Consider the following 27,601-nt stretch of genomic DNA (forward strand, 5'->3'; position numbering starts at 1 on the left):
TCAGAATAAACAGTTTTTTCATTCCCTTGCTCTTTGTTATTGCCTTCTCATTGTCTCTATATTAAAAAAGTATAAACAAGTTTTAGATTTTAAGAAAGTTAACACTTCAACCTCAGTTCTTAATATTTCCCTTTGTGGAAATATGCTCATATTTGGACAACTTGATGCAGCCATGGTGAGGTACTTCATTCATTCATTTTTTCATTCAGCAAACATTTATTGCACACCTATTTAGTTCTGAATCTTACGTTAGAGTCTCGTATAGGGTAGCAAACAAAACATTACAGATAGTCCTGGCACGTAGTAAGTATTTCATTGAAACTTAGCATCTTCATTAACATTTTAGAAATGTGCAGATGGGCAGATCTTTGGCAAGTACAGAAAAAAAAAACAACAACATTTAAAACCACTACAGTTCTGAGTACTGACTTGAATTCTACTGAAAATTATACTTCTGCCCCAGATGAGCTTATCAAAAAACTTACACAAGCTCAAATGTTTTACAAGTATTTTAACCATGTCCACTTCTTCATTTGCAACTTTATTCTGATTAACGGTAAACAAGTGAGAATTTTATTTTATGCCTTCTACTTCACAAACTATGTTAGGTACTTATTATGTGTCTCAACTGCTCTAAGTGTTTTACAAATATTAATGCATTTAACCTCCTAACATTTCTATGAGGTAGGTGTTTCGTTGTCCTGATTTTATGGGACTGAGGCATGGAACAATTAAGTCATTTGCCAGAGTTAATCAAGTGGTAAGTGGAGGAGCCATTGTCGGACCCAGGTACTGTGGCTCCTGAACCCGTGCTCTTACCTGCCCCATTGTGCTATCTTTAAGAATAACTTCAGTATTTACACTGTTATTAAAAGTGTGATAATCCCCGTTGTCCAACATTTGGACACATCTGGTAGGACTGTTCAGAAAACTTACCCTGCCTGTAAATGGGCAGGTTTTCAAAGAGGAACGGACATAGACGCCCTGGCATAGGAGGGTTCAGATAATTTTGAGCCAGGATGTATGACAGTTATAGAAAATCTGGATAATAATTGGATAGAATAAGAGGAATTAACATTATTCACTACCTGTCACCCAGAGATAACCATGGCTAACATTTTCATTCCTTCTTTCATATTTTTTCTATGCATAACAAATGTATATAAACATTTTTTTCTTCTTTGTGGTTATACTGTATATATGTATATATACACACAGTTTTACATCCTGTTTTTTTTTTTTTATGTAGCCTACTAAGCATTTTCCCACACATTATAACTTCTTCATAAACATAATGTTTAAGGGCTGTATAATCTCCCAGAGTGTGGATTTACTAAATTTATCTATTCCTCTATTGCTGAATATTTATGTTGTTTTATATATACTTTTAACATGATACACTTCTTTTTTTGTAAGTTTGATGCTTTAAAAACCACTTCACTTCTGGCAACTAACTATTCTAACCCTTTTTAAATACTTGTATTTTTTTAATTTTTTTCTTTTTAAACACTTTTAAAAATTGTCCTCAATGGTTCCTTTTAGTACAAGGTAGATTTAAAAATATATATATTTCAGGGGCGCCTGGGTGGCGCAGTCGGTTAAGCGTCCGACTTCAGCCAGGTCACGATCTCGCGGTCCGTGAGTTCGAGCCCCGCGTCAGGCTCTGGGCTGATGGCTCAGAGCCTAGAGCCTGTTTCCGATTCTGTGTCTCCCTCTCTCTCTGCCCCTCCCCCGTTCATGCTCTGTCTCTCTCTGTCCCAAAAATAAATAAAAAACATTGAAAAAAAAATTAAAAAAAAAATAAAAATATATATATTTCAGATGATCTTGTTTTTATTATTTTAATATTTGCACTACAAAATAGTGCTACAAAATATAGAATAGTGGAAATAAAATATGTCCAAGCATACAAATGAACTTGTGATTAGTTGAGGAAGTTATATCTAGCTATAAAGCAAGCATATTAAAACTCTTGTACATATTAATACAATCAGCCATACCTTTTAATGTGTAAGCATTTAATCTATTGCCGTTCTTTCTCTTTTTTATCATGCAGCTGCAAACTAGGTTCATTTTGGATTAATTACCTTTGGTACTAAATGTATATTATCTGCTCAGTTAGGAAAGAGATTGGAGGGAATTCAGAAATCAATAGTAATAAAGTAAACAGAGAGGATGGAATCCATTTCCTTTCTTAGAATTTATTTGGATCCACTCTACTAAAGTCAAGGACCCTGTCTAATGGACATTGGACAGAAGACCACAAATAAACTCCACCGGGACCAGCTCTCCTTTAAGAATTGACCTGATATTTCAGTAAATATCGTCCTGTTGGAATATCAAAATGTAGGTCTTTAATGACCTCAAGAAAGCTTTGACTTCTGTTTACAGGATTGATTTTAGTTTCTCTTTCAGTGTTTATGTGTCCACAACTGGGTGTGTCTCCTTTATGCCCAACCTCTCTCTGGCCTTCATAAAACTATTTTTGACAGAGGATTGATGTTGGAGTCACTGGTGTTATGCTAACTACAGTCTCATTGTCCAAAGGGAAATAAATCCAGTGTCCCATACTGCTGACTATAAAAGAGGCTCTCTATAAAGTTTCAGTGTTGGTGTCATCATGAGGAAAGATAATTTAATACTCAGATTGGGGTAAGTCTGTAGCAGCTCTCCTTCAGCACAAATGTGAGAAAGTGAGTTTACCTTGCCCAGACCTCTAAATATGCCGGCAGGCTAATGAAACTCAGAGAATTGGCATGCCCAGCCTCCCTTGTTGACATTCTAAATCCCACAGCCAAGAAAATATTCCTGCCACGTAAAGGAAACTCATAACTGCTGTTATTCAGTGTGTGTTTATCTCCCTCATGTAATACCGGTATTTTGTTTTCTCCAAATCCTAAAGGCTATGGGAGCTTATTGACTTATGTCACAACTAATGGCATTACTAGCAGGTGTACTGGAACCCCACTTTCACATAGTTTCCTACTGAGTGTGGTTTTCATTGTAGGGTGGTTTGCCTGGGATTCAAATGACCTGATTTGGTGCCTTCAATACCAAAGCCCAAGGTCAGGGCTATAGTGAGTCAGAGATCTCCTTTCTGCGTTCATGGAATTACAGTTACAGTTGATTTTAGAATCTTGGCTAAGGGAACACAGTCAGATTCTGAATGTATTTCAAAAGCAAAATCAGGCTAAAAAGATGGCATTGCATATTTTGGGAACTAGATCTTCCTGATGGCCTCTAATATTTTCATGACAATTTTTTAAAAAGTTCAATACAGCCCAAATCATTCCACATGCAATAAGAACTTAAGCATGCTTATATCTCTCACAAAGTCTAATTACAAATGCTTTCATCATCAGGGTCACAATCTCCCACCCTTCTGACTTACATACTCAGTAAGAGGTACAGCTGGCATATTTCTTCCTCAAGAGGCTTGCTGCCCCCGGCATAGAACAGCTTTCAGTTTTGGATGTCTTCCACAGGGACTTGCCATGCCATGGGGAGCAATCTGACGGGAGTCTTTTGGGGACACACCTCAACCCCTACTAAGATCTTTCTCCTTTGGAGAGGGAAAGAAAAGTGGAACTCTGCAGCAGGCCAAATATTTCAGGAGAGAAATGTGCAATTAGTTTTTCTACCCACCCCACTCCCCCCTTATCATTGTACCATCCTTGTACATTCACGAAACCCTATTTGCAAGTCTTGTCTTCCCTCCGTAGGCACATCTGAAGCCTGCTTAACTGGTATTCAGGGGGCAGAATGGCATTATTTGTGATTCCCTTGCAATCGACTCAGAGCAGTCGATTGGAGGGGATGCAAGGAGGATGTCAGTTTTGCAAGGACAGCATTGCTCGCTGTTCTCTCTGCTTTGCCCCAGAATGCTCATTTGCTTGTGAAGATAGGGCTTAATGCATTCCCTTCTTCTCTCCTGTCCCCTCTACATTGCTGCTGAATCTCACATTCCTCTAAGCACAGCCCCAGGAGCACCAGCTTTTCAACAAGCCAGAAAGAGGAGGACGTTCTGTGAAAATGGAACATTAATGGTTTGTGAATCCGAAGATAGTTAACTGATGTGTGCATTCAATTAAGATAAGGGTTTTTTTTTTTCCCAGTTAAAAGACTCCCCAGGAAGAGAGGCTTTATTCTCATTTCTGGGGTATGAGCAGTTAATGAAGAAAGCATATCAGAATTCCACCCATGTTACCCAGAGCTGCCTCAAGATTCCATACGATTTTCAAGTTACTTGATTAAAGAAAACTTGCCAGGTGAGATTAAACAAGCTGGAAGGTGATAATGGAGAAGTGTGTGTCATTTCTCATCTTTCTTATGGATGACATCACCACCACACACCTCGCAGAAAATGGCTTTGGGCTTAAGCGTGATCCATTTTGGAAAATGTCCCTTTTTAAACTTGTGTTTTACTGGAGTCTAGTCTTTATATAGCATGTTTTGTATGTATGTATATTTTCTGGTTGAAGCTGGATAGTTTTGCTTGAGGCATCTTTTGTTGTTTGTTTTCTTGCATGTTGTACTGAAGAGAAGGAGAACATCATCTCTTCCAGTGCATTAGCTAAATACTTCTGTGGGGGCAATCCAGTGTAAAGGGTGAACAAGTGGGTGGGTACTGGAGACAGACTGCCCGAGTGTGAATCCTGGTCCTCAGGGACTTCCCTTAGCAGCAGAAATGGTGAGGATGACAATATAGACTTCATAGGGATGACTACAAATTAATGATATATAATATAATGCTAAATCCAGTCTCTGGTACATTCTAGTTGTGCATCAATCACTATGGGCTACAATTTGGATCACATTTTCATTATGAGAATTTAGGTCAAGTCAGAGCATGTTGTTTTTAATCCCAGGTGTTTTTGCAAAACAGACTTTAAGAGAGACTGGTATTGGTTTAAAAAAAATGTGGACACCTTATAGACATGCCCCATGATGCCTTCAGGATCCTGGGAGCCTTTGTTGGTCTTCCGTATAGTTAGTGTTCATTTTATAAAATGGCAGGGCCATTTGGGTTTGAAATGGACAGCATTTATAGGAAATGGATCTTGTAATTAAGATGTTTCTGTCTGAAGGACAGGTTTGATATCCTTTGCCATAGGTGCAATTTAATCACACTTCTTTTCCCTCAACCCAGATTAACAGCCTCAGTTTTTTCATCTGTAAAATAGGAATACCTACCTCTCAGGGTGTTGAAGAAAAAAAAAAATAAGTTAACAAAAGTGGAGTGGCAAGTACCATTTCTCAATAAATGATACTTTTTATTTTAAATCAAGCTTACATGGAAGACTGATGTAGGGGATTTAGGGTAGATTGGGTTGCAGCACTTGAGTTTTCCTTCTGATTTAACTGTTAACTGGCTGTTTGATCTTGCATTGGCCACTTAAGGTCTCCAAACTTGGTTGTGTTTGCTGGAAAAGAAGGGCTCTTTGCAGCAGTAAAGTTCTGAAATTGATTGAATGGATGTGTCCCTCTCCTGACCATATCAAGATCAAGTTGTTAATTCCAGAGTTAGAAAGGAGGCTTAAAGAAATGTATTCTTACCTAAAAGTTGTTTTGGTAGCTTTTGAAAAATCCAATCCAGTATGTTTGATTTTATTCTTAAAGGGTCACAGTGCCTATTGTGCCAATGTAATCATAAAAATTTTCCATCTGGGAATAGGTCAGTGGTTTATCAAGCTTGGTCTTTCCCCCTACACTTATGTCCCAACCTTCTGAAAAACCCAGCAATGATATCTGACATAGTGGCCTCAGGCAAAGTGATTGCCACAGATAAAGTTGAATATGCATTTTCTCTTTCTCTAAATTCCCCAGCCTCCAATAGGGGCAAACAGATTATAGAAAATATGGAAGGAAGGTCACTTCTTTTTCCTCGTTCCCATTTACTATCTATTTTAAGAAGCTCCATTACACCCATTAATTTAGATAGGATTGGGAGATTCAGTTTGGAGAATTTCAGTTTCTACTTCCCGTTTAAAGGAAGAAGGTCCAGGGGAGTCAGTCGTAGCAGGAATGGTGTCTTCTTGAAACACAAGATGACATTTCTGAAGGATGACAAGGCTGGTGTGGGCCTGTACCCACTTGGAAAAATAGACTTGTTAGGAATGATTTGTGTAGCCTCCAGGCCTACTTTGGGGGATATCTCTGAATTCAATGATGGTTCAGTCTCTAGGCTTAGCCCTTCATCCTCTCCACCCACAGCCAATTTGCCCACCAAAAAGCTGTCCTCACTTCTAACTAACCATCAGTGTATAGTGTATCTCCATGCAAGTTTCTGCCCTTGAGAATTTAACCTATCAAAGTATCAAAGTGACTTTTCTTAGTAAAAATTAGTTTACTATTGCTCTATGAGCAGAATAATGCTATTCTCCAACAGCATACTGTCATAAAGTCTATTCATGATACACATATCTTAGGAGAACCATTTGCAACTCTTAAAAGGGCAAAACGGAGATATTAACTAAATGTCTTCTCAAGAGCTGGAAATAAACAAAAGCAGCACTTGCCAATGAATGAAAACAATCATGATATCCTTAAATATGGACTGTGCCGTACAATCCTTAAAAGTTCCTGGCATAACTTTGACTAAGCCTATCTTCCACCCCTATACCCACCTGTCCTTGGTATTTCATGTGGATTAGGGAAGTCTTCAAACACTTGGGATGAGAAGTAGAAAAGATCACAGCCTAGAAGTGGAGGCTGGTTTGTTTTTTCTGTTTACGTTAGTGGCCCACCAGGGTGTTCGCTCACAGATCATCAGCAATAGCCAATGTTTCCTTTACCTCCTGGACAGTGTGTTCCATGTTCCAGTTAGACCTCCACTTCCTTTTTTTTTTTTCCTTTGTATTTACAGGACAAATGCTATCAGCATGGTGACTGCTCTTTGATGCTCTTTCTAGATCCCTTCTTCTTGGGGCCTAAGTTCAAATAGGAATCTGGAAGGCTTTGGGTCAGTAAATTAGTGACTGAGACATTCTCTTTAGCTCTTAAGAGTTGACATAGGCTTTTACAGAAACTCGGTAAAGGTATACAACACAAATAGTCTTCTGTGCACCTGGCTTAGGTGGGTGGTTCTAGGCTTTTCCTTTCTGAAGGTCAGAACCAGTGTCAAATTTACAGCAAACCCACTTATGATGCTTGCTGTTCCCTTTGGTTTTTATCGTCACAGTAGGTTTAACCTGACCAAGAAGTAATTACGCCATTATTTTTTATGTGGTGCTTTATTACTTGCTTTTTAAAATTGGTTTCCAGCATCTCATGAGCTAATAGCAACAAATGTGTGATTGTAATGTTCACTCCGTCAGGAGACGTGGGGTTATTGCGGAAGTGGCCACATACCCATTGCCCACACAATAACTGTCACTCCAAAACAAGTGAATTGCTTAACTAAACATCTATTGATTGTAAGTCATCAGGGACCAATATTAAGACCACCAGAATCTAAAGAAGATTAAGTTCTGGCTACATATACAGATGTATTTTTGTCAACATTTTGGTCAAGGAGACCCATTCCTCTGTGGTTTACAACTCCAAATGTGGGGTGAGTTAGAAGCAGTAGAACGAGAACCTCATTGAGGTAACCGGTGAGTGACCAACTTGGTTCTATCCACTTCTTAAAAGACAGGTGTCAAGATCAGGAGCAGGAAAAAAAAAAAAAAAAAAAAAAAGAGCCATGGAAATCCCCTCATCTTCACCCCTCCTACCATACTAAAAGGAATGATCAAATCTGAATGTGAACTTGGCATCATAACTTTTGCCTCAGAACACCTGGAATTCTACACTATTGTTGGGACTGACTTGACTCCAATCTGGGATTGAGTGTCCTTTATGTCTCTTATACCTCTCGTGATTAGGTAAGCTTCAGTTGGGCAAACAGGTTTGCCAAACCCTTACTCTCTTGGTATGTTCAGATCTTTGGGGATTGTTGAATGAGATAAAAGAAAACTAGACCCTCTGGATTAAGGCATTCACGAGTTTCCTAAAGTTGTGTTTGTCACCTACACTCATGATCTTGGAATGGTCTACGTTTGACAGTTTCTCGTCAGACCTCTCCTGGTTGATTACCCAGTTAGATCAGATTAGTGCGGACAACCCCTGTCATTTTAAGCTCCCCATTTGATTTCAGTGCCATTATTTTCTCTCCTGGTATTCCTTCTACTTTTTTGAGCTGCCTTTGTCCTTTGTCTCTGAATCTTTTTCTAACTATTCCTTAACAGTTATTGTTTACTATAGCACTGTCTGTCCCTGGTTTTATTCTCACACTAGTAGTTTCAGGTATTAGAGGCCTATATCTTGACATTGTTTATAACATCAACTCCATCCTTGATCTTTTTCCTGAGTTTCAGTCCTTTGTTTCCAACTGCCTACTAAAGATTTTTACATGGATGCGCTACTGGCACCTAAAAAGCATGTTTGAAATGGAACTCATCATTTTTTCCTTCCGTATGTAATTTTCTTCTTGCATTCTTTATCTTGCTGAATGGCTACTCTATCCACTCAGTCAGATATATTAGAAATGCTAGAGTCATTCTCCATCCTTTCTTATTCCTCACACCTAATATGTTACTGAAGTCATAGAAATTCTATTCTAACATACCTCTGAAATCTGCTTTTTCTCCATGATCACTTCATCCGTAGATGGTCCTTCATTTTCCATTTGGATTATTACAAAAGTACTGACTTTAAAAATCCATCTTTCATTTGACTTCTGTGGTTATGCCTTTGAAATATAGATCTGATTGTGTCACTCTTATGGTGTGGAAAACCTGAAAGAGCTCCTTATGGCCTACCAGATAAAGTTCTTATATGACACTCAAGGCCAGTATGTTACTCATGGTTACTCTTCAGTACTTTCCTCCCAGTGTATAAGCTCTGCTCTCCACAAACTGTATTATTCAACCTTATTTGAACACATCATGTCCTTTTATAGCTCTTGCCTTTGCTCATGCTGTTCCTTTTGCCTGGAATGCTTTTCCCACCCTTTTCAGTAGAAAAATTCTATTTATCCTTATACTTTCAACTTAAATATGACTTATTTGATAAATGTGTCCTTGACTCCACTACAGAGAATTATTGTTTTCCTTCCTCTGTGCTGATTACAGGGCTGGTTCCCCCCTGGATTATGTACTCCTCAAAGGGTATATCATGGTGCCTAGAAGAGTTTTTCCAACTCAGTTGTCTCTAGCTGGGGATACACAGGAAACTGGGCTTGGGTTGTACTTGTCTTTCTTTTTATCTTCTTCATCATACAACTTTATATACAGCAAAAAATCCAGTTTTATTGGATTAAGCAATGTAAAATATCCCAAGTCTGGGAAAGAATCCCATCTTAATTAGGTGTTTCTTACTTTTTCCTTTGTTCCCATCTGGTCACAGGATTTATATTGTTTTAAAACACTTGTGTCTTCTCCAGGCAGAGCTCTATTTTAGAGTGATATTTGAGAATTAGAGGTGATGAATTCTCTGAACTATAATTTCAAATTAGTTTAAGTGAAAGAAAGGCTGAAGCCCAGGGACAAGTGAAGCATACTTGATGTTCTCCTAGAATACTGCATCTTATTTATCATGTTGTTTTGAAATCTGTGTCTTTCTGCCCCTCTAGATCCGGGAGTTCTTGAGAGTGGGAAATATGTGAATAGTCTAATTCTGTATTCCCCACATCTGCCCTTATTTCTAGCACATGGCAGGTATTCTATTAATGGTAATAATAACTGCCTGTTAAGTGTTTATTATGTGCTAAGCACTGTACAAATAGCACCACATCAAATCTTCCCTTTATAGATAAGGAAAACTTAAAGAATGTAAGTGACTTTTCCAAAAAGCATGTCACTGGGGCACCTGGGTGGCTCAGTTGGTTGAGTGTCCATCTCTTGATTTTAGCTCAGATCATGATCCCACAGTCATGGGATCAAGCCCTGTGTCAGGCTCCATGCTGAGTGTGAAGTGCACTTAAGATTCTCTTTCTCCCTCTGCCCTTCTCCCCTACTTGCGTGCTCTCTCTCTAAAAAACCAAAAAAAAAACCCAAAAAACAAACAAACAAAAACCCCCAAAAACAAAAGGTATATCACTGGTCAGTGATGTAGCCTGGATGCAAATCTAGCTTTGTTTACTCCAAAAGGGAAGAAGAATGTGCTGTTAGAGAAATGCAAGTCAGATGAAGTCTGGGGTAAGTGACAGAGGTTTCTCTATGGGATATGTGTTAAGACATATGCAAGACATATAAGGAAAGGACTAGAACAGATTGCAGATAGAAGGGGCTATGGAGAGCAAGTAACGCATAGGAAAAGTCTTGGGGGCCAAAATTATTAGAGGCCTGTTCTGGAAGCCTAACTTGGCTGGTCTAGCAAAGAGGTTAAGAACAGGGCTCCAGAGTCAAACTGCTTGGGTTTTCACTCCTCAGTTCTGCGGATTTAGGCAAGATACTTAACTCTTCTAAGTCTCAGGTTCCTCTCTGTGCAATGGGAATAACAGTAGCTATTCACTGTAGGGTTGTGGTAAAGATTAGATAGGTTAATCCATGTAAAGTGCTTGGCACATAGTAAGTCCTTAGGAGGCGTTTAGCTAATGTTGCTGCTACAATAATTATTGTTGGAAGAAAAGAAACACATAAATGAATGCAACAGGAGTGCCGTGGGGTATTTTAAATTTGAGGGAACATTTAACACTGTAAGTCTATTGGATACCACGCAAATTACTAGTTCAAGGTAGTGCATATCTTAACATTAGATTGCACTGCATTCCTTGTCATAGTGCCATAGCTTTGCAAAGCTTAGTTATCAGCAATTACTGTGATCAGATGGAAGTCTCATGTAAAAATTAATGCAGAAGAGGAAAGAGGGTGGTGGTATCCAGTCTTATTCCAAAATTTAAGAAGGTATGCAGTGCTCGACAGAAGCACACATCCCATTAGAAAGTAACTGTGATTGTTTTAGAATGAAATAAAAATATTACTATATTATTTTTTCTTCCAATTTCTTTGTATTGTTTTTCAAATGGCTGCTATGCTGTTAGGATATAAATATTAGGCGGTTTGGACCTAAGTAGTTAATAAACAGAGCTGCTGAGCATTTCTTTCCACTTGGAGGTGCTGTGGAAAGATTGCTGAGCTGCCCAAGGTGCTATGAGTGGAGAAAGTCTGAGAAGCTCTGGAGTAGATAATGAATAAAGATATAATCACAACATATGTGTGTTAAGGCTACAGAGAAAAGGGTTCTGATCTGTTAAGGTAGAGGAGACTTGAGTCTGAAGCTAATGATACACAGCAATAATAATCATGTAAGTCAGGTCAATACTGAAAATGGCTGACTTCATTTATTTTATATCAAGATGCCATTTAGTTGGACTGTAGTCTGATGATAACGTCTAGGCTTATCTGCAAAGCCATTGTAGCTCTCTTGGTAACATACTTGTTATAAGTGCTCTTTAACTTATTAAAATACTACCGAATAATCAGTTAATCCTCTAATCCCTATTCCTGTCTTATTAGTGGATTAATGGATTATTTGGAGTCACTTTTCTTGGGACTTTTTCCCCTCTCAATCTGTCTAGAGAATCCTGCTATAACATCATTATCCAGCTCTTCTGAAACCTGTCCACCGGTTTAGAGGAAGCAGCTCTGTGAACAGTAGGAGTAATTTTTTGAGTTGTCTCATAAAACCATGATATTAACAATCACAAGTAGGACCTTAGCCCAGAACTCTGTGCTTGGTTAGTGCGGGGCTCAGAGAAGGGTTTTTAGCTTTGGAGTCGAGACTTGGTGCTGTTCCCTGCTGAGAGCCATAAGTTACTGGTAGCTTGTTCTAGGAGAGTAATAAGTATTGTTGTTTAGCAATTGTGTTGTTGAAATTCAGCTCCACTATGTCTGACAGTATTTATCTAAAATACTTTCCCTGGTGCGTGTTCAAGTTCCAGTAAACCGTGTCTTATTGTGCGACCTTTTCATTTTCCAGTGAAAAGGGATCAGCTCGTCAGATAAAAGCTACAAGCCAGAGTACAGGAAAAATGCGTGCTCAGAAAATCCAAGCATGATTGAAAACAAGATGTGTTAAATCAATGCGGTTTATCGCCTGCCTATTCCCGGCAATTGCTGTTCTAAGCTCATTCTGAACACACACTGGATGATAAAACTACGGTGTCAAGCACTCGCTGGGGTGGGAACGCAAGAAAACATGTTTATCAGACAGGCTGTGTGATTTTACCCCCTTGATAACAGTTATTGTCAAAACTCTTTGGAAAGAAATCTGAAGAACAATTATAGAAGGAATATTACTCCTGTTATATCAGAAGATATGCCAGTCGGGAAGAAAATTATAGATTTATCCTTAAATGCTAAGAAAGACAGACTGTGTTGGCTTTCAATACTTAAACACCATCATCAATTACATGGTGAAAATCATCCTTCTCTTCTAGTTCAAATGAGCAAATCTGGCTTTGGAAACCTAATCACGAATGATCTTTTTTTTTTTTTTTTAATCATAAAGTGAAAAGGATTGAAAGGCAAAAAAAAAATCATGAAGATCTTTAAGCTTCTGTTTGCTTGAGGGATTTAATTCTAGTTTTAAACTTGTATCAAATTTGGAAATCTAAATTAAGACTCCTGAAAGGCCAAGCTGTTCAGAGCACATCATAGGCAATAACAGGGGCAACTTTTCTCATCAACTTTATTACAATTAGAGAGCAGTACAGTTTTCCCTAATTATTGTACATTCACCTACTTCCCATTTTAGACAGAGCTTAACCCTCCAGGGCGATAAGGGGGTCTGTTTATGGAGAGTTGTTCCACTTCTGTCAGTGACTTCTCGCCAAGAATCATCTAGAAAATACCAACTGGTTGTGACATGAAATTAGTGGGTTTTATGTATCTTAACAGCATTCTGTGTTCTCTTTTTCCCAAAGGACAAATCAACCTTTGAGAGCCCAACTCAAACATGACAGAAAACTCAGCTTTTTGGTCATTTGTGGGAAAAGTTTCAAATACGAGGGTGGCCTCCCCCGAGAGGGTTCGTGTTTGTCGATGGCTGAGTCATAAGTGGCCAAGTCAGGCTAAGTGACTTGCTCACCTGTACAAAGTCAGGGGTCTGTGCATGAGGGTTCTTCTTCAGAGCAGGTTTCCATTTCACAGATACTGAGTGACAAAGAAGCCATTTAATGGATTTGCTAGCAGAACTTGTCAATATGTTGCAAATTGGGATTCATTAATATTAAAATAAAGTAGTCATCCTGGAAGAGTAAGTAAAGCACCGAGGCTTTTGTTCTGATTTATACAGTTAGCACTGTCTGTGCCTCAGTTTCTCAAATCCCAATTGGGAGCGATGATTTTTGACATTTATGGCACAGCATATTGAAGGAATCACTGAGATAATGTCTATAAAGCACTTGATATTACTGGGAAAACAGTATTATGTGACCTCAGGGTATGTTTAAAATGACACCTCAACAAGTAATCATTATGATTATTAACATCTATTAAAAGTCTTCAGAGGTCCTTATAACTTAGAGAATAACTGAGGTTCAGGATGTAAAAACTTAAAAATTAGTTGTAACCTAAGTGTAAATTGGTATACATTTTGTAAAGGATAGTTAGGAAATATATGTATCAAAAGACTTGAAAATGTGCATATTCTTTTATCTAAGAATCTCTCCTATTTTTCAATATAGTACTTCTTACATCAGTGAAAATTTGCAGGGGTTGGGGGGGAAGCATACACCCCCATTAACAGAGGATTTGTTACATAAATTATGGCCATCTATATAATGCAATATGCCATGACCCCTGGAAAGATTGAGGTGGATATAAATATGTATATAATCTGTATTTATATAAAACAGTATTGCGAAAATGTCTGAAAGCGTGGGTACTAATATAAGTAGTGGTTACATATGAATAGGAGTATCATGGGGTATTGTTTTTTCCTCTTTTTTGTGTTTCTTTTGTATTTTTTATACAATAAGAATGTATTACTTTTTGAGAAACACTAAAGCTGTTTCCATTTTAAAAAAACAAAAGTATGTCGCTCAACTCTTTCTTCCGGCTTTTGATTGCTCTTGCTTGTGGAAGAGTTCTTAATTTCTAAAGGTACATAAGCTCTTTGCATTCCAGCTGACAGCCCTCAGGGTCTTCCAGCTCTTTCTCCAGGAGCCCCAGCACGTCATCATCCTGGGCTTTGATCCGCTTCCCCCCGCCCCCTCACTTTCCTCTCTTCAGTTTGTACCTCGTAGGCACCCCTGGCCCCACTCTTTGTGGAAAGGACTTAGCCACACAAGCCAACTAGTACCTCTGATTGTACCTTTGGTAGAGAGAGAGAAGTAGTAATCCTTTGCTTGGTTTTTGAGTCTCAGACTTTTTGCCACACATCAAGAAGTTTGAAAACTACAAATAAGAAGTCAGGGCGTGTTCAAACCCAGTTTGGAAATTTTCCTTTGGCTCCTATGTTGTATATTCTGCCCATGCTGGCTTCATCCTGACACCCTCCTGGTTCAGTTACAGCTTCTGCAGCGCGGTGAGCCTCTTCCCAAACCTCTCCCGAACCTGACTGGCGCCTGAGGCAGGGAACTGGGTTGTAAAAGTATTTCACATTGAAAGCAGGGCTCTGCTTGCAGGGGATTTGGTTTTAGGTTTCTTAAAGAGTGTGTCGCTCACTTCCACAGAAGAGAAGACCGGAATACTGTTCATGCGCTAAACATCTAGGAAGATAATGAAATATCTAAGTGACTGGAAATGCAACAGATTTCTTCATTAACCATATTTCTGGCTCTTGTTTAGGTTTCTGGTTGATTTTTCGGTTTATATATTTTAAAGTCAGTCTTCAAGATAGGTTTGTGAAGATAACTTGCTGTTTTATTGTTTACCTCTAGTTGTTAATTTAGTGACTGAGGGAAAAATGGGGCCATTATGGAACAAAAAGGCTCGCCTAACACATATGTAATAACTCTCATGCCCAGAATGGATCTGCCTTGAAGGGAAATGCTCTGCTGTTACTCCTTTAGTTCAAATATAGAGTAGTCACCAGGGAAGCTCGGAGACCCAGGTGCTGGTTTTATCATTGCCTGTGCTATGAGGTTTTATTTATTACTTGGCATAGAGTCTAGATATTTGTTTGGACATTAAATGGCAATAGAATATAAATATTACCTTCCTAATATCTGCATTTCTTTTTATTTCCAGTCAAAATGACATCATGTCACACAACCATTAAAAAAAGGAAATTAAAACCCCAGAAATATGTTAAAGCGCTGCAGCGAGTCTCTGAGCTATAAAAGCAGGGGAACTCTGCACTAACATTGGAATGGCACCGAAAGAGCTTTTCCTGTGCTGTTTGGGAACACAGCTCTCCAGCCCCTCATTTCCATTGTTTCCAGGAATTAAGTATTCAAGAAGTTCAGAAGGACAGAGGAGTGATTTCTCTAAAAAGAAACTCTGAAAAGAGAAAAGTCAGTTTTCATAACTGAGAATGCATCCTTCCTGACTATAAAATTTTAATTTGCAAATAAATCCCCTTAGAGAGAATTTCCTTACTTGATGTGTGTGAAGTGGATTTAAAAAAAGACTAAAGGCATGAAAAGGCCACAAATGGCATTTAGTTACAATTTACTCATTACAGATGTTTTGAATGGATTTTGTAATTTTTTTTTTTTTTTGAGAGAGAGCATGTGCACGCGTGCACATCAGTGGGAGAGGGGGCAGAGGGAGAAAGGGAGAGAGAGAGAGAGAGAGAGAGAGAGAGAGAGAACCCCAAGCAGACTCCCTGCTGAGTGCAGAGCCCAACACAGGGCTCAGTCCCACGACCCTGGGATCATGACCTGAGCCAAAATCAAGAGATGGATGTTCACCTGAGTCACCCAGGTGCCCCTGGATTTTGTAATCTTGTCATTAGTATTCGTGCATAAAATCTAATTGCATTATTTTAAATGTTCTTTGCATATAGCATTTCATGCTGCATGAACACTTGGACACTGTAAATAATAGTTTTGTATTATCAGAGCTGTTCTGTCTTGACCAGGACCTCAGTTGAAGCCCAAAGAAGGGCTCTGCTTAGATTGGTTCTGCATAGAAAGTTACTGATTTCCTCTGGGGGAGTTTGAGATTGTGAGACCGGGAAAGCCAGCCCCCTCAGCCATTTATAAACAGTTCCAACACAAGGCCAGATGTAGGGGTTTGATTTTTTTTTTTAACTATTTAATTAACTTTTACTCTTTGAAAAGTAATGACTTTGATGCCCCTGAAATGCCGACCAGTTCATCAGTCTTTTGGGGCTGGATGACATATTTCTTTCAGAAAGTTTGTTTTTAAGGGCTTTTGGTTTTGTGACACAAAACAGTTAATTCCTACAAATGCCATCTGGATGCATGGTGGGCACTAAAAATGATGATTGAGTCAATGGAGAATTTCCTATAATGTGGAATTTTTCAGATGCCTACATTGCTCCCATTCTACTGTGATGATTTAAAAATTGGGGCTTTTTCAATTTGGGATTACAGGTTTTTCTAGACCTCTGAGCCTCCCTTATTCTGCTACTGTCCCTGCCTGGTTTCAGATGACACCCTCCAAAGCCCTTTTCAGAGAACATGGGCTAGGTATTTGGAAGCGGAGTCACAAAATGCTCTCTCATCCTTGCCTTCCTGTTGCCATTTATAGCTTCATCTGTTTTTCTTTTTTCAACCTAAGATGCTCATGCTTCTTTATTTGTGGTTAATTATGCCCAATTAAGTTTTTCTTTCTTTCTCTACTAGATTCTCAGAATTGTCCTAAGTTTTAGGGGGAAAATTGATTAGTCCCATTTCTACTGGTGCCCCCTGAGCCCTGTGCTTGAATACAATGAGGTCACTTTGTTGAAGGATTAACTTTATATTACATTCTTGCAGAGTAGACGTATGTCCCTAAGGTACGACTACCCCCACTGATGAAATAAATATACCATTCTTTATGATTCCTCCTCGTTACCCTCTTTGTTGATTTTCAGAGAGTTTATGAATAGTCACATATTTATACAACTGGCCAAAAGTATACTACTTATTTTTCTTATAGTCTGTAATAACCTATGCAAGGTTATTAAAGGGTATACAGACCCCTTTTAAGGCATAGTTTCTTATGTCATTACTTTATACAAGGAGGTCACATTCCATCTCGGCAACAATCTCTTGCTCTTAACCTTTTTCTCTGATTATAAAAGTAATATATGTTCATTGTGGAAAATTCAGAGAATGTACAGCACAAAGAGAAGGAAGAAAAGCACTTTAAGACCCACTTTTTGGAAATAACTACTGTTAAGCAGTTTATATATAGACATATTTTCTTTATTCTATGTATGTTCATTTTTTAAAAAGTAACCATATTGTATATATGGTCCTGTAATCTGCTTGTTAACCTAGCCGTATATTATTTGTCAGTAAATAATTTTTTTTCCCTGTAGCATTGCTTTTGAGGACTGCATCATATTCCATCCCATGGGTATGCCATGATTTTACCATCCTCCTCCCTAGCCACTTAATCTGTTTTTAGGGGGTTTTGCTTTGTTTTGTTTTAAGTAACAATCTTTATCAGATGACCCTTCTCATTCAGTAATCCTTTTTTTATTTTACTCTAGTCAATGCAATGAGAGAACTCATCAGGCACATTTGAATTTAAGACAATGAACTTTGTCTTGCATATTTTTAATGCTGTCTTTGTCTATAGCACTGGACCACACCTTGTAATGGTCTATACCTAAATTAAGGGCAGGTTAATATATTGAAACATGTGAGTGCAGAGCAAGTCATAAAGGCATGGCAAATAAATTAAAAGCCTTTATCTAACTATCTGAAATACATCCCTTCACATAGTATACTTCCATAGAGTAGATGCTTATTTCCCTTGAATAATGAGTTTAATATATCTTAATTACGTTTTGTGGCAGCAGAATGACTTCTCCTCAGCTCTTTAGCTGTTAGTTCCATATGATATTTGAATTGGCTCTTTTAACTGCAGATACTAAGTGTCTGTCTGTGAGTTGGCTGTATGGACAGAGAAACACATCCTCCCCTCATAATGTCAGACATTCATTCATTTAACAATCACCCGTTTCTTGACATGGTAGGAATCAATTCATTATGCAAACAACTGCAGGAACAGGTCAACAATTCAAGTTTTATTGGTGGCTTAGCCTGAAAAACAAAAACAAGAATTAGAATTCAGATATTAAAATGATACACTTAATTGTTTAAAGCTATTTTTACGGTTAATCATCTTGGATGGCAATTAGTAATATGGGTGGAGGATGGATGTGACATATATCTTAAACCTAGGTGCTCATTCCTGTCCCTCTCATGCATTTCTTGATTAAATACCATGGATTTTACGAGTAACAGCTTCCCTGCATGAAGAGTTCTATGGCTTTTTCCTCTACATGTCTAATTTGAAAAAAGAATTCTTCTCAAGGGTTTAGAAAGTAATTCATAAAATGGGAGGAATAATAAATATTGTGCCTTAACTCATATACTAGTATGGATAGAAAGATTTGGTACACCTGGGTATAATTTTAGTTAATTTCCACAAGAGACAGGTTGAAAGTTTACTGTTTGGAAGCTGGGGAAAGGGGGAGAAGATGGCTAAATCTCATATTTGTAAAAATGATTACATTGTCTTAAATGAAAATGCTACTCTATTAACAACTTCAATAAGCATTGCATTTGGGAAAATCTTTTCAATAAAAAGTTACCTGAAGTTCACTCCAACTTAAAATATACAAGTGAGGAAAAAGTACTTACTCTGATTTATGTGTCTTTTGGAGGTGTAATTATTGGCTTTTTACTCACCTATGTAAAACAATGTACTTTTGTAAATGGATTTCTGGCCACTTTACGCAGCTTTTTTTTTTTTTTTTTTTTGCCTTTTTTTTTTTTTTTTGCCTTTTTTTTTTTCCCTACATAAAAAGTAAGCACTGTCAATCAAGGAATTTTAAGGTTTATTTCCTCTTTAGAAATGATTGATAGCCTTTTAGATTTACAAGTTGACAAGTTAAAGGGTTCTATTGGTATAATTATGTACTAAATTCACAGTCTTTCAATTTAAATGTCCTTTTAAAACCACAAGATTATCATACCTGTATTTTGAAAAGTGGGCCAGTCAGTTTGGGTTGGTATACAAATTGCTTCCATTAGCCTTGGGACCTATTTGAATTTAATACAGTTTTTTAAAGTTAGTAGTAGTATGAATCTTACTTTTGAAATTTAGGTTAATGGAAATGCATTTTAAGTAAAGCATGTGGCAACTTGTTTTCTAATGTATAGCTAAATGTCAGAACTACAAAGACTGTCTTTTTACTCGGTGTGGGAGAAAATATGTGGTTGAAAACGTTAGTTACACTAAAAAAGAAAAGAAGAAAAACACCCACCCTCCCACCCACCCATTACTTAGAGGATACGGGGGATGTGGGTAGAGGACTGAGCTGCCATCTTTTCCTGGTCAGGTGAGGAAGGCTGAAGATATTTCATACCTTGAGAAGGAATTTTGAAAATTATAGACCAGAGTCTACTTCGTATCACACTTAATTTAAGGAGGCTTTGAAGAGTGTAGACAATATGAGTACAATAAGGCCCATTGTCTCCAAATATTATCATAGGTTTGTTCTTCTTTTAGTCTTTTTAAGAATTTTTCTTGGAGACCCATATGCTCTATGCTAGTGCTCCACAGAGGCTAGTCTTTTTCCTGAAATAATACTGATGTTAGTGAATGAGTCTGTCATTTTAGATGTGAGGGTGTTGTATCAAGGACGTTTTCAACACCTATCACCTTGCAGACTCTATCAAGTGTAGACTAGGTTTTCTATGCTGAGAAGATCTCATCTCCCTGCCCCTCACCACGTTCTTGCAGGCTTAATCACCACAGAGGCATCGACTTGTGGGGTGTGCTGAGATCTACTACAGATTTTTCAGTTAAGCAAGTACTTGTAATTCTGCTGTTTATAATGTGTGGATACCTTCAGACAAGCCTTTGAGTATTTATTTTGCCCTCAGTTTTTAGCTAGTGGATCCTAAAACTTCATATCAAATACCATTTTACTTTCTATTTTTGATTATGTAAGCAATATAGAATTTGGCCAGAAGAACTGAGTTCAGGAGTCGTTACTAAGGTTCCTACCAATGTTCTTTTGAGTGAGTCCCTGCCTACCATGGTAAATAGCAGAAGTAGACAGTGAAGATGTTCAGCAAGGGGATTGTGCATCTGCTCATCTCATGATGTAATTCAAAAGTATAAATTAATTTCTGACTTCTAGTTGTTTCCATGCCATCAGTGTAGTTTCTGTTTTATTTAATGAAATTGTCCTAATCCTGTGACTTCTTCCTTGCAGCGCTCAATGAACCCACCATCGATTATGGTTTCCAGAGGTTACAGAAGGTCATTCCTCGGCACCCTGGCGACCCCGAGCGTTTGCCAAAGGTCAGGATTCTTCTTTTTGGGGTTACAGTCTCTGTAACTTGACTTGAGCTTAGGTGATTAGCAGAAAACTTTGCTATTGATGAAATTAGCTCATAGGTGAACAACGCAACATTTTTGTCTTTTGTGTGTTTGGTACTATAATGTAAACAATAATAAAAGTAGCAAGCATTTATGTGCCAGGTAGTGTTATTCTTATTTTTACATTTATTATGTCATTTCTTCCTTTCAAAAACCCTCTGAGTTGGTACTTTTATTTTAGAGAAGAAAATAATCAAGCAAGGAGAGGTTAAATCATTTGCCCAAGGTCACAAGCATGTAAATTGCTAAACTGAGATTCAAATCTATACAACCTGGCTCCAAAGTCCAGGTTATTAATCATTGCATCATATCAGTTCTTAAGAGGAAAGAGAACACTGGCTTTCTACCTATGCAAGGATTTATACCTATCCCTAATGCAGCTAGAACTCCAAAGAAACATATTGGTAGATCTTGCAACTGGACAAATAAGACAGAGCCTTTTACCTCCAGAGGCATCCTACCTAATTGGAAATAAGGTATAAAAGTGTGAGAAATTAAACAAAAATTCAAGAGTAGTATATGTCATGCAGCAATACACTGAGACTGCCAATACAGAAAGTAGGAAATTCACATATTGACTTCTATTCTGTACCTGTTGTCAATAGCAGGGGTATTCTCATCTCTGTACCCGAGGAACACGGGCCTTGTGTCACAGAGATCACTATACACAACTAGTCACTAGAGGAAGTAATAGATACATTTAACCAAAGTGCAACCAAAGTCCTGTGAGGACTCCGAATAGAGAACAATTAAATAAGTTCAAAATACAGAATTAGTGGAACTACCATTCACCATTTACTGACAGCAAAATAAAGTTTCATTTATTACACAAATGGAAACTATTATAAATTAAATGAGTAGATGAGAGGTGCTCTCCTTGCTGCAATAAGGCTGGAGATATGTCACTTCTGAGTCTGTTTTGCCTCATAAAACACTTACGAAAATGAAGTTGGCGTCCTTCTTAGCTCAACAAACTTCTTCGGGGGATTGGCTTACTGCCAGATCCTACCTGTGTGCCTGGTACCCTGTCAGAACAGACCTTGCCCAGGAGAAAAGTGCCCCCCCCCCAGATTGTTGCATAAATGAGAGGAGCCAGTAGAGGAGAGGAGGGACACTACCTTACTGAAGAGAGGAAGAACTGTGACCAGCAAGAATGGGAGTTCTCTACCTAGACCTGGGGGAAGAAGCACACAGCCTCTAGCTCCACAGTCTCTAGCTCTGGCTTCCAGGAACAGCCTTGCTTCCGCCCAGTGTTGTGGACCTTACTGAAAGCGTTTCACCTCAGGAGGAAACCATGTGGTATGTCCGACTGTTCATATCCTTGTCTTTGAAACAGGCCTCCATCATACACATCCTTCTCTTTCACCTGACTTAGTGAACGGCAGTCTCTGTCTGTAGTATAGATGTGCCTCGGAGAGATTTACTTTCAAGGCCCTCTGTCTAGCAAGAACCTAGCTCCCATGCATTTCCTGTGGGATTATAATTGGTAATTTTATAGCACAATGATATAAATGATGTGTGTCCACCCAGTGGTCAGTGCCTGAGGTGTCTCAGTGGTAGAAAGAAGACATGGGCACAATGACAGACTTGTCTTAATTTTTCCTTTTGGGCACAGTCTTCACTTTACACGTGGCAATTGATGTCTCTAGAGTCTGCTGAAGGACCTGGAGAGTCCGATTGGCAGGGGTTGAACTCGGAGCAAGGACATTTACTAGCTATGCAGCAGGGGCCAAAATTCTTGTCCCCCCCCCCCCAAATTCTTTGCCTCTGTGCCTCAGTTTCCTTCTCTATCAAATGGAGATGGTAATATTTTCCACTTTTTCTGATAGTTATTTCAACCAGTTATTTAGTACTCAACAAAAGGTAGCTACGATTATCTGAAGGTGAGTAAGAGTGGGATTGTTGCTTCTTAGGGCTCTTCCATCCAATCTCTGCAGAGCAGGAAATCCTAATCCTGGTGGCAGTTGAATGTATGATTCATCTTCTGTGCCTCAGTTTCTTCATCTATAAAGTGGGGACAATAATTGCGCTGACTTCCCGGGGATCACGTAAGGACAAAAAGACGTAATCCTGTGGCTGCACTCTAGCACAGCTATCTGGCTCACAGTTGCTTCTCTGTAAATATTTATTGAAAAATGGAAGATAAATCTGATTTAAAGGTTGAGGTCTAAAGAAGCCAGGAGGTACTTTTCTTATTCATAATGAAATAAGAGAAATAGGCATATAGGGCTTATTTTTGTGTACTTTTAAAACCATTTTTAAAGTTGCACATCACATTCAGAAATGTTGAACAAATAGCACAGGCACGTGTCACTGCATCCCCGGTGGCCTGATGGTGAAGTTCCCAGCCCTCTTTTCCTGGGTTTGGGAGGAGTAATCAGGACACAATGGATTTGTGTGCTGAGGAAACACTCCGCAGCCTGCATCTAGCCACTTGACTGCTCAAGGGCTCTGGCCAGAGCCGCCCCAGGAAGTTCTCTGTGTGACTCAGACCAGAGTGGCTGTTCTCCTGGCTCTGAATGTTAAGGTGGAGGGAGAGTTCAAGAGCAGGGTCAGGAAGTGGTGGATGGAGCCAGCTCGAGGTATTCCTGTGGACTTGGGAGATTTATACTCAGGCTGTCCATTGTTAGGGGGATAAAAACGGGCTCCGCCTTTCTTAGAATCATGGTCAGTGTTTGTCAAACAGGAGTGTTTCAGTGAGCCATGGACCACACACCTTAAAAAACAAACTGCACTTTATTAAACCCATGTGTTTGTGAATAGACAAAGCTAGATTCATACAACCACCCACATATTCTGTCAAATGAAACTGCTCCAAAGACCAAGCAGACAGCTTTCCATAATAATATGCCTTTGTATACTGGCTTGTGCTTTTTCAAAGAACTTGTACATGTTTTGTTTTATTGGAGCCCCTCTTATGAGAGAAGTCGGGAAAATAGACACCATTCCCATTTACCAAATGAGAAAACAGGAGCAAGATGAACCCTTCTCTGTCAACTATTTTGTTCCTGAAAGTCACCATTAGTGATAGTGGCTGTACGCACACATTTAAAACAGTATAATTATCCTAAGTCCAGGTGTTATTTGGTTTCCTTTTTCAGATGCGCAGGGAGAAAAGTGGACTAAGATTTTAAATGGAACCGTTCTGTTCTGTTTCATACAAACTTGCCTCCCTCTCTGGATCCTGGCAGGAGGGAGAAGAGCACGTGATGGACTTTGGGGTGAAGGTTGACTCTTCATGTAATGTGGCGGTGAGGGGATGGGGACTGTGGTCAGTCAGAGACCGTGAGATGCAGGCATGTATGACGCAATCCAGAAGCACTGAACAAGGAGTTCTCTCTGTTTTGAAGGCCAGCGGTGTCTCCACCCTCTTTCAGTGTATTAGTTGTCTTCCTGAGTGGGCAGTGAGCATTAGCACAGAGGCGTGGAGAGTGGACCAAACCTCACCGGCATTCTGTGTGTTGCCAGTGAGTCCCAGGGAGCACGTAGTGTCACTTCATGCCCAAGGTGTGCCGGGCACTGCTCTATCAAGGTGTTCAAAGAGCACAGAGGCTGAGAGAGTGAGCTCTCAGCTCAGACAGATATGGAGTTGGCAAACCAGATCCACTGCTCTGTGCAGTGACTCAGCCTTTCCAGCCTCTGTTTTCTCTTCCTCAACGCATGGTTGCTGTTGGGCATTGGTGAGATAATTTAGGCGAGGAGGCCTCTCTGGTATCTAGCAAGACTCCAGTACGCAGAGGCCACAGGCCCTGCAAGGCAGGGACTCCCCACTCCACAGGAGCCAGAGGCCCAGAGGGCTGGCGACTTGCCCGACTCCACAGCTAACAAGTGGGAAGACTAAAATTCGAGTCCTTGGGCTTGACTGCCTCACTGTCACCATTGCATCATATTCCCACTTTTCCTTCGGATCTGGAAACCCAAATAATTCTGTCTTGAGGTGATTAGCTCTGGTCTCCTATTCCTCGCCTACACCTCTCCCCCATCCTACTTAAACTCTTGCCAGCTTTCTCGCATCATCCCACTGAAGGGGGTTGGCATGGGGACCTCCGTGGGGCAAAAGTGTCTCTACCAGAGCCAGTCCTTCTTTTAGAGAAAATAAAGCAGTTTGAGAAAAGTAACAAAGGCAGCATTTGTGTATTTTGCTTTATGGAGCTGAAAATATCTGGTAAATTGATCCAGTGGGAGTAATAAATACACATTACTTTATCTTGTTCTTCATGTCCTATACCCCTGAGCCTTGATAGAACAACACCACTTAATAGACTTAAAAAAGAGTAATTACACTCATTGGTTGTGTGATTTTTCAGCCCTCCCAGCCCTGCCTGACCTTCTAATTTAGCTCACCGTGTCTAACTAATGCATTTATATTCATCTTTTATGAAGCATGTATAGTACAGAATTGACTTTAGAGCTTTTTTCAAGCTGTCCTCCCAGGTCTCCAATCTGGTTAGTAGTACGGAGAGTGGGAACCATCCATCTCTATACTGTTCACATGTATAGATAACGCATACACAGGGCTCATGGCATTTTTTTATTTTTTATGAAACATAATAACAAGTATTTATTACATTTTTACTTTAAAGCTTTTATACATTCTAGCATTATTTACAGCTAAACATGCAGGCAAAAGATGCGAGTGTTTTTAAAATGATTACTGTTAATGTTTCTGCTTGTCAGAAGTGCTTAAATTTTCCTGCACTTTGTCTAAAAACTTAGTACTGTTGCCTTTTAAGAACAACACATTTAAAAGATCTTGCAAGTCAGATTTGCAAACACTGCTGACAGTTTGTGATGAATGATATTGCAAAATTTGCAAGATGTTTGTCATTTTGCACAGCTGACATATTAAGGAGCAGATTAAGAAATGCAAAACCCCTATGGAAAACAACTATCCCAAACAAAAACCAAAACAAACCTCAAGCAAACCTTGAACCCAGAGAACACACACACCAGAATCTCTCACCCGGGTTTTCTCTCCCAACTTCCCACTCAGCCAGTGGAACCCAATTGTTCTCAGTGCATTTTCTCTCACCATATGGTCTCCTCATTACCATACACTAAGAGTCCATATGGGAAACTTGTGAAATGAACTGTATTCATTTTAACTGCCAGATGAGCAGCCTTTTGCTTTGCAAGCTTAGCTTAAGTCATCTGCTGTCTTCATGTTGTTATGGCAACACGGCACCAATAAAAAATTCTAATCTACTGTAAGTGATCACAGTATTTTAAGTGCTTGCCTATAACTGCCCTCAAAGGGGAGGAGGGAAGAAGGGTTATATGCTTCCAAAGAGCAAAGGGTTGTTCTTCATTCCAGCAGGTGTCACCAAAGAAGCTGGTGAGATGGGTAGAGGTGCCACCGTGCCCATGTAGGGTAGTAGACGTGGATCGTAAGGGATGTGGATTGCAGAGGGATGGATGGTAGTGAGGACGGACTGTAGACCCTTTGGGAGGGTCGAGAACAAGAAGAAACACTGAAAGTCAAAAACCACAGTTCTTCCAGCAGACATGTTACTCTGCTGGTGCCGTGCAGCCTGCCACAAATAAAACTCTAGATTCTAAACTACACAGGCAACAGATCCTTTTGGTAGCTTCTCCTTCACTGGCATGCGGAAAAATCTCAGCCTCCACGAGTCTGCTCTTCCTGTACATGGGAATTAGTCATTTCCAACACTGTGCTAATTAAGAGCACCTTAAAGTAATGGAAGTAGGCAGCAACATCCTTAAATATAAATCATTTTCACCTCCGTGGGCCACATGATATGTTGCATCTCTGTCGCTCTATCTGTATTGAAAGTGAATGTTTATAGTCTCAGTTCATCAGTTCACATTAGCCTCATGCTGAATATTTAAACACAGAACAATTTGAACACACCATGAAGGAAGACAGTGACTGCACTTTCATTTGGAACAGCAAGGGCTCATCTAATAATAATTTAGTAAATCAGCCATTTAGTGGCTCGGTTGTGCACTGCATTGTGCCAAGTATTATTCAGTTCAACTGTACACTTGCAGAATTGAAATTCAGACTCTCGTCACAGGCACTGTTTTTGCTCAATGGAGAGACAAGACCCAAAATCACCCTCCCTAAAGAGCGTTAGTGTTTAGTGATTTATCATAAATACAGAGCTGGGGCAAAATAAAACCAGAGTCGACTGTATACAATGTATTCTAATTATGCTGTTATTGTTTTAGTCTTTATGCAAAGACTATCAGTGATTCAAAACCTGCAGTTGCATCAGTGAAAATACAAATAAGAAATCTTTGCATAGCCACATTGCCTGTTAGCAGAAAAGGGGGATGAGTAAGGGTTTCAGAAAACGATAAAGAAAAACCTTCCATTTTTGTCTTCCATACCGTGACGCTAGCCACTCTCTCAACTTATTCATTCGTTTATTTTTGTAATTTGAGGAAACTCTATTAACATTATATCCAGGAACCCAAATGACTCTACTCAAACAAAAATACAGAAACAAAAAGCAAATCATATGGTATATTGAACTCTTAGGAAAAGCACAGCTGAGTTTGAATACAAGAAGCATTTTGTCTCTGCATTCTCTTGTTAAACACACAAACTATGGAATGCATACCTTTTCTTCCTCTCTCCCCTTTATCTGCCAGAAACCTTGCGGGCAAATCCCACAACCTGTTTTGATAAAGCGCTCAATTTAGAGGCTTGGTGTCCCCTCTACTTTTGCTTCTTTTAGTAGGGTAGTTTAGGGGCGCCTGGGTGGCGCAGTCAGTTAAGCGTCCGACTTCAGCCAGGTCACGATCTCGCTGTCCGTGAGTTCGAGCCCCGCGTCAGGCTCTGGGCTGATGGCTCAGAGCCTGGAGCCTGTTTCCGATTCTGTGTCTCCCTCTCTCTCTGCCCCTCCCCCGTTCATGCTCTGTCTCTCTCTGTCCCAAAAATAAATAAACATTGAAAAAAAAATTTTAGTAGGGGAGTTTAGCTTGATCTATGCACACCTGAAATTGAATATAGAATCGTGTATGTGGTTATGAGTATGCAATTTTTTTAATGTTTATTTATTTTGAGAGAGAGAGAGAGAGGGAGGAAGAGGGAGGGAGAGAGAGCAGGGGCAGGGGCAGAGAGAGAGGGA

At 39.3% G+C, this 27,601-nt stretch overlaps 1 protein-coding gene across 8 annotated transcripts in view; it reads left to right on the forward strand.

The window, feature by feature from the left end:
• EBF1 (EBF transcription factor 1) overlaps window positions 1–27,601 on the forward strand; it is a 390,777-nt gene that overhangs the window by 336,990 nt on the left and 26,186 nt on the right. For all 8 annotated transcript variants that reach the window (XM_043597059.1, XM_043597070.1, XM_043597081.1 and 5 more), the window contains exon 11: window positions 20,338–20,426. In XM_043597059.1, coding sequence (XP_043452994.1) covers window positions 20,338–20,426 — 89 coding nt within the window. The remainder of the gene's footprint in view (window positions 1–20,337; window positions 20,427–27,601) is intronic.

Source organism: Prionailurus bengalensis, chromosome A1 (assembly GCF_016509475.1).
Source record: "Prionailurus bengalensis isolate Pbe53 chromosome A1, Fcat_Pben_1.1_paternal_pri, whole genome shotgun sequence".
Taxonomy (NCBI): Eukaryota; Metazoa; Chordata; class Mammalia; order Carnivora; family Felidae; genus Prionailurus; species Prionailurus bengalensis.